General features: G+C 60.7%; 1 protein-coding gene across 1 annotated transcript; it reads left to right on the top strand.

Annotated features, from left to right (window-relative positions):
• Positions 1–1594: 1594 nt before the first annotated feature.
• METTL1 (methyltransferase like 1) lies at positions 1595–5174 on the top strand. Its single transcript, XM_019556490.1, has 6 exons — positions 1595–1710; positions 2039–2205; positions 2496–2680; positions 3353–3466; positions 4218–4319; positions 4771–5174. The coding sequence occupies exons 1-6, from the start codon at positions 1637–1639 to the stop codon at positions 4933–4935; spliced, it is 807 nt and encodes a 268-aa protein (XP_019412035.1). The 5' UTR covers positions 1595–1636; the 3' UTR covers positions 4936–5174.
• The last annotated feature ends 2721 nt before the right edge of the window (positions 5175–7895 follow it).

Below are 7895 nucleotides of genomic sequence, written 5' to 3'. Positions count from 1 at the left end.
GGCCACTACCTCCCACAAAGGATGCAGCAGAGCTTGCTCAGCTTCCTGAGAAAGCTGACGCTGGCCCTTCTTGCCACCCAGGTTCCCATCACATCATGTGCCATGGAAGCACTGGGAATCCAGGGGCCTCTGAGTCACACGTGCTACTCAGCTGCCACTGGAGAGGTTCCCCGACCACTGAAGGGGAAAGCAAAGCTAGCCCCTGGCCTTGAGGCAGCAGCTGTATCCATGGATCAGTGCTACGTATCAGCTGTGGGAGAGCACAGGATCCTCATGCATGGAGCCATCAGCATGCGAGGTCACTGCTTCCCCAATTACCTGTGCTGGGATCAATCCCAGGCTGGAACCTGATGGCTTCTCAGAGCCTCAAGAGTCAAAATCCCCCTGGTTTCCCAAGCACTGGCCTTCAGCAGCTCGCCTGCAGGGGTCCAGGCTCTCTGAGCTGCAAAGCATCCGGCTCCACCACCCAGTCTCCCCAGGGGTGAGAGGAGGCAGGCTCCGAACTCTGCCTCCGAAGCCTGGCAGGAGGTGTAGGGGGTGCTCATGGCTCCATGCCTCAGTTTCTCTGAGGGCAGCTATGCTGCCCTCCTTCCTTGAGGGGCAGACAGGCCCGGGTCGTAGGGCCCCGGGGGAGGAGAAGTGATGCTGTGTGGGGCCTGGTATCCTACAGAGCATGTGGCCATCTCCCTCTGTCTTGCACACATGCACACACGCACATACACACGCACGTACACACGCACATCCCCCTGCTCCCTCCGTATCTTCTCAGAACTCCGATGCCTTTTCCTAACCACCGGACGACCGGGGCGGGTGTTGACAGCCCTATCCCTGGGGCCAAGGTAGTGCCTGGAGGCATGACTCAGGATCAGCCTGGAACCCAAAATTCCCCCCCGGGGATGGGCTTCCAGTAAGGGCCTGGCCACAGCCCCCACGTGGGAACCAGAGGGATGGGTGTGGGGGGGTGGGGGGTTCCTTTCTGGCCTCTCCCTTCCTCTTTTGCTCTGGCCATCGGTTTCGCCCCTTCCCTGCCCTTCTGGGCTCAGTTTCCCATGCCCAGGCTCTGAGCAGTGCCCTGTGTCAGCCCAGTCCAGGCCCCCCGGAGCTGGGTCACAGATGTGACTGGAGGAGGCCGGCGGGATCAAAGGGGATGTGTGTGTGTGTGGGGGGGGGGGTCTATGGATCTGGGGTCACGGATCTCACACTCCCATCGGGGTGTTTGGGGGTCAGGGGTCATTGGGGCTGGGGTCAGAGATCATGGGGTGGGGTGGGGGTCACAGGGAATGGGGTCAGAGATCACTGGGGTGGCAGGTTCAAGATCACTAGGATTGGGGCTTAGCGGTCATGGGGGCTGGGATCAAAGGTCACTGGGATCGGGGGCTAGAGGTCACTGGAGCTGGGGTCAAAGATCACGGGCTGGGGGTTAGAAGTCACGGCGGCTGGGATCAAACATCGCTGAGGTCAGAGGTCACTGGGGCCGATTGCGGGGATGACGGATCAATGCAGGGTGGCAGTCGCAAGGGGGGGTCCCAAATCCCCACTGCGGCGGCTCCTTTAAGGGGGGGGGGTAGTGACGTCTATTCCCTGCGACGCCGCTCCCCGCTGCGGCAGCTCCACGTGGGCCCGGCCCGGCCCGGCCATGGCGGCGCCGCAGAAGCGCTTCTACCGGCAGCGCGCGCACGCCAACCCCCTGGCGGACCACACGCTGCGCTAGTGAGTGCGGCTGCGCGGGGCCCGGCCCGGCCGCTGCGCCCCTCGCACCCGGGAGCCCCCGAGGCTCCCAGTGCCCGTAGGCCCTGGGCCGAGGAGCGCGCTCTCCGGGGGGGGGAGCCGGAGCAGCTCAAAGGGTGGAAAACCCTTCCTGGGTTCCGCGTGTCCCATGGCAAGACTGGCCCCGTCTTCCTCCTCTCTGGGTTGCGCCAGCCTGCTGCGCCCAGCGCTGCTCTGCTCCCGGGAAAAAACCCTTCCCCAGGCCGAGACCCCGCGCTCTGGACCGGCGGCTGCGCCGGCCACCCTCTCACTCTGTTTCTCCTTGTCCCAGCCCCACCAGACCAGAGGATATGAACTGGGCCGAGATCTACCCCGAGTTTTTTGCCCCGTTGCCACAGGACGACAGTCACGATGATCCAAAGGATGCAGAGGAAAGAGCGCAGCCCCGGGCACGCGTGGAGTTTGCCGATGTCGGCTGTGGCTACGGCGGCTTGCTGGGTAACCCCCGCCAGGAGGGGCTGTTGATGGGAGGAGGGTTTCCTGGGAGCTCCTGAGCAGGGGAAGCCTCTTTCCCCCTGGGCACTGGTCTGTACCTACCTGTATGCTCTGAATCAAGCGGGCATCCTGGGTTTGTGCTGAACAGCTGCGTACCCCAGATCCTTTCTGTCTCCTTCACCTGCACGGAGCCAAGACCAGCTGCTGGGAACAGCTCTGCTTTGGGAGCTTCTGGGATCCTCTCGCAGCCTCGTCTCTGCACTGCGGGGTCACTCCGGTCTCCTTCCTTCCAGTCGAGCTGTCTCCACTCTTCCCTGACACGCTGATGCTGGGCCTGGAGCTCCGGGTGAAGGTCTCGGACTATGTGCGGGACCGGATCCAGGCTCTGCGGGCATCCCAGCCCGGGCAGTACCAGAACATCGCCTGCATCCGGAGCAACGCCATGAAGCACCTGCCCAACTTCTTTCACAAGGGCCAGGTGGGGCTGGGCTGCCATCTCCCCTCCATCCTGCTCATGTTGCCCTTTGCCTCTCAAGCCCTGGGCTTTATGATGGGGGTCTTCCCTGTGCTACGTGACACCCATGTGGTTTTCTCTGTCCTACTTGACACCCGTCTCTGTGGCCTTCAGCCAGAGGCCTTCTCTGTCTTAAGGCTTTTGAGTCTAACCGCTGGAAAGCAGGAGACGAACCCTGATGGGCTTGTAACATCATAGAGCGATTCAGGGTGGAGGCATCAGCTATCTGGTCTCTCTGGATAGGAACACAGGGAGCTGGTCTGGTTTGGGAGAGGGTGGGACCCGGACCCTCCCATGTTTCCAGCATGGGGTAGTACAGTGGTCCTCAATCCTTTGTAGACTCAAGCCCCACTCCCCTCCCCTTCAAGTCCAGGGACCCTGGTCAGAATCGAGTCCTCCCTCAGATGATGCCAGCTCTGAGGTAGGCAACAGTGTAACTAGAGGATTCCTTGACTGCTGTGTCACCTGCCATGGGGAGGGGCGTGGGTGCAAGGTGAGGGGGGGTCTGAGGCTGCAGGACTCATCCTAAGGGAGCCGGGGTCAGACAGAGTCAGGACAAGGCTGGAGGAATTACCAGGCTGGTAACAGCAGCCCCAGGAAGAAGATTAACCCCTTTTTTTCCTTTTTCCCTTGCAGTTAACTAAGATGTTCTTCCTATTCCCTGACCCCCACTTCAAGACGACGAAGCACAAGTGGCGCATCATCAGCCCCACGCTGCTAGCGGAGTATGCTTACGTGCTGCGGGTCGGGGTGAGTGGGGCACAGCTGCCTGGTGAGGACCTGAAGGTTGCAGTCCTCGGGCTTCAGGGGAGCAGGGAACAAAGCCCCCAAGGTTTAACCCTCTGCTTTACCACTGCAGCTGTGATGGGGGTGAAGGGAAGGGCCTGTGGCTGTCTGGACTGCTGGGTTGATCTCCCCTGTGGCTTGACGTGGCTCTAGCCCAGTTTGTCGGGAAGGAACTGGCAGCAGCCGTTGATCTTTCGCTAACCCACTGCTGCCTTAGGGGCATGACGACGGACCTTCACGTACGCACGAGAATCGAGGCTCCGCGCCCAGCTGCTCTCACCTGCCAAGCCATTAGCTCAGCTGCCCGGGGGCTCTGTTCCCTGCCTCGCTATGGGAGCATGCCTCTTCTGCTGCCGTCACCTGGGGAGGAGAGTAGGGTGGGTGGGATGACTACAGGTTGGCCCCACTCCAGCCTCAGCTGCCTGAGTCACAGCACCTGCCTTTTACCTGGCCTCTGGGGGGGCACCCAGCCAACAGGCTGTGACCTGGCTGCTCCCCCTAGGGACCTAACACAGACGCTACATCACTGTGTGTGACCTGCCCCGGGCAGCTTGTGACTCTTGCTGCGGGTGCTGGCACCAAGAAATGGCTGGGGAGCGGGCGCCTGCATCTCTGGGCAGTGCTGCAGAGCTCTCTTGTGCCAGCAGTCCATCCCTGTTGCTCACCAGGGCCCTGGTGCATGGGTTTCCCCCTGCTCATCAAGGCTCTTGTGCAGGGCCTGGTGTACACCATTACCGACGTGGAAGAAGTGCATGAGTGGATGGTGAAACACTTCAGTGAGCATCCGCTCTTCCAGCTGGTGCCATTGGAGGAGATGGTGAGAGCCTGGCCTGGCAGGGAGAAACGGGAGGGGAGGCTGGGGCTTCCTAGGCAAACATGAGTTCTTTTCTCTGCTTGCAGCTTCCTAGAAACCCTGGGAAGTTGGAAAGTGAAACCCGGGCTGTCATTATGGGCCTCTTCCCCCTCAGCACGTCCCCAGGGCTGGGTGTGTAACATGGTTACTAGGGAGGCCCTGAGGGCCCCATTGCTGCTGAGATCCCAAGGGCCTGTAGGTTTGCCCGTGTGTGGCCAGGCTGGAGGGGTCCCTCACTGACAAATGATGCCCCTGGCTGGTAGGATCTGCGCTCTGGCTGGTCCTAGGAGGTGGCAGAAGAAGCCAGCCAGCAGGTCTCTGTCACTGGGACTGACCTCCAGACCTGACTCCTGCTGGGGCAGGGGTGGCCAGCCCACAGTCTGGACAGTAACCAGCCTTTCCTCTGCTCCTGCAGAGCTCTGATCCCATCGTGGATCGTCTGGGCACTGCCACCGAGGAGGGCAAGAAGGTGCAGCGCAGCGGTGGCAAGACCTTCCCTGCCATCTTCCAGCGCATTGAGGACGAGGTTCTGCAGGGAGCACCAGGCCCAGGGCAGCCCCAGGACGCAGCAGGCACGTGATGGGGCTCCGGGGAGGCATCTACTCCCTTCCTGGCTCTGATGGGCCAGGCACTGGGTATGGCCTTATCTGTCCATCCATCCTTCTTGCAGCCCAGGGGTGCCTAAGCTATTGCTCCATCTTCCTGAGAAGCTCTGGCTGTGGGCGCAGGGGCTCTGGGCCCAGGGACTTTGCCAGCGCTGCAGCTGGACTCATTGATCGCTGAATAAATCCTCAACCCAGCCTGGCCGGTGTCTCCATGGGGCAACAGAGCTTGAGTTGTTCCTGCAGCCGGTGCTGTGGCCAGGCCTGGGATTAGGTCCTTCTCTCTGCAGAGCCAAGTGGCTTCCTGGCCTGTCCCCATTTCTGGGCCCCGGAGGAGGCCTGGGCTGGGGCTGGATTCTAATGTGGCTAGTGCAAAGGGGCCTGGTTTCCTGTGTTGCAAATGGGTAGTTCCCAGAATCTGGGGTAGGACCAGGCGGGGGCGTGCGCAGACAGGGAGATCAGCCGTGTCTGGAACTCCCCAGCTGGAAGTATTCACATGACCCGGCTGGAGAAGCCAGAGGGCCTGTCTGCACCCTGCCCTGACGGAGTGGCATGGGTCCAAGGAGGGTGGACGTGAGCAATGACAGGGCCCTGCCCCCATCAGGAAACAATCCATCAGGCTGGAAGCTGCCTATTCTCCCTGGAGCTGCTGGGGACTCCCCGAGCTGCTTCAGAGCCTGGGGTTGGTGCTGCACATCCCAGACCCTTGCTTTTCAAGGGTAGTTGAAGGCTGCCCCGCTATGCTCAGTCATGTGGGGTAAACCAAGCCAGCAGTGCACCTCCTACAAGGGGGGCCCTGGCCACATGCATGGAAGTGATCACAGCAGCCAGGGAGTGAGAGGGATGAGTTCAGGCCGTGGATATGAGTTTCCCTGGCTGGAAAGCAAGTTTCTGGGGGAAGGAGCGGGAAATGGGGCTGCCTAGAGGCTGGGGGCCAGGCCTTTCCAACTGCCCTGCCGATTGTGGCTGCTTCCCAGGGCCATGCTCCTGGCAGGGGCTGTATCCCAGATGCTCACTGGCTAAGTGGGGCAGGGAGAGGCAGAAAGAACCAACTTAGGATGGGGGCGGGGGGGAAGGCACCTGCCTGCAGCCCGGCTAGGGCTGCAGGATGCCTCTGTGAAGGTCTCTGCCCTGCAGCTCCTCCCCCCAGGGACCAGGGTACCAGAGCAAGATGACTTCAGTCCTAGGACAGCGGACTCCGAGCTCAGACCACAGGGAGCTGAGACCCCCCGGGATGGGCTCAGAGCACCTGTGTGGACCCAGCCTTGCCTGGTGCCACCTCCAAGCCTTGAAACACTCAGTGCCAAGGGGTCTGGTCCTGGGAGGGGCCCAGCATCCTGATGTTGTGTCTGTGGTCAGCCCCTTGTGCCCTGCTCCACTCCCAATTGGGAAGTCCAGCTCCCAAGCGTGCAACTGGGGCACACGGGAACTGCTCTGTCTTGCACAGAGATCCCAACAGCTCCGGACCCACTTGCCTTTATCTGCTCCAAAACTGGAACCATGACCCTGTTTCCGGCATCCTCTTGTTGATTTCCCTCTAGCCCCCTAGAAGGCTTGGGGGTCCTGGTGTGGGCTGCTCCTATGGTCCCTGAAATGCCAAGCAGTGGTGGGGTGGCCTAGTGGCTAGAGGCCAGGGCGTAAGCAGAGATCGTCTGTATTGTTACTGCTTGTGGGTCTGTCATCTTCCCTGTTCTAGGATAGGGACCGTCTCCATTCGTACACATGGATGAATCTAGAGAGGTGCACACAAGCAGGCTGGTGCCTGTGAGAATACGAGACGGCCATGGGGGACTGTGCCGCAGGAAGGCGCGTACTTGCCTTTTCAGCCAGGGACGAGGCTGCTGCCAAGCAGACGGCATTGGGGCAAAGGGAATGGGGCTGGTCTGGACACAGCCCGGTGGTTTGCAGGCAAACAGTCTTCTGAAAGCTGGGTGCAATGGAAGAGGAACTGGCATGAGGGCAGCCTTGGGATCACCTCGCTCGTCACCCTGCCAAATCAGCTGAGAAAGCAAGTGCCCTCTGGGCCTGTGTCCAAGGCAGCCAGTGTCATGTCCTCACCACGGGCCAAGTTCACTCGCACTGGCCCCAGCCCCAGTCTTGCCCTGCCCCCTTCCCTCTTGAAGGGGACTGTGGTTCTTGGGCTGTAACTGCCCCACAGCCCTACTGGGGCTGAGACAGCCCTTTTTCCTGCCCTGAGGGGCAGCACGTGCATACACATCCATGTACACACACACCAGTGAGCAGTGGGTGCTCCCCTGTTGTATACAACATACAGATGCATGTGCCGCAGAGCTCAGCATGCATGCACGTGTTCACACAGGCATATCACAGAGATCAGCACGTGCATGCATACACACACCATATGTGCACACAGATGAGCACATGCACATATGGCTCTGCACAGATCATGCATGGGCACACCTGGATCAATATGTACATGTGTACACAGATCAGCAAGCATACTTGTGCATGCAGATCAGCATGCATGTGGGCACGTGCAGACTGGCATGCACATGCATCCACACACGAATCAGCCCACGAATTAGCACACACGACTCACACCTGGATCAGTATGTGCATATGTGCACACACATCAGCACACGTGTGCAAACGGATCAACATGCATATATGTGCACACATCAGCAAGCACGTGTGCAAGGGGATCAGTATGCACATAGGTGCACACATGGATCCTTGCCCACACACCCAGGGAGGCAGGGACTAGGGGGAGCAGGATCCCTGGGGCTCCTGCAGAGACTGTGTAAAAGACCCAGACCCCCGGCTGGGCACCTGCCTGCCTGGGGGGACCGAGCTGGCTCGGGGGGAGCCCTGTTTCCAGCGCCCTGCGTGATCCTGGAGAGATGTGGCTGGGCCTGCCTCACCCATGCACTGCAGCTGCAGCTCTGGGGCTTCTCCTCCTTCCCCACCCCCCCACCTC

Source organism: Crocodylus porosus, unplaced genomic scaffold (genome assembly GCF_001723895.1).
Source record: "Crocodylus porosus isolate Cpor-Errol unplaced genomic scaffold, CroPor_comp1, whole genome shotgun sequence".
In the NCBI taxonomy this organism is placed as follows: Eukaryota; Metazoa; Chordata; order Crocodylia; family Crocodylidae; genus Crocodylus; species Crocodylus porosus.
This window is presented reverse-complemented; position numbering and strand designations above follow the sequence as displayed.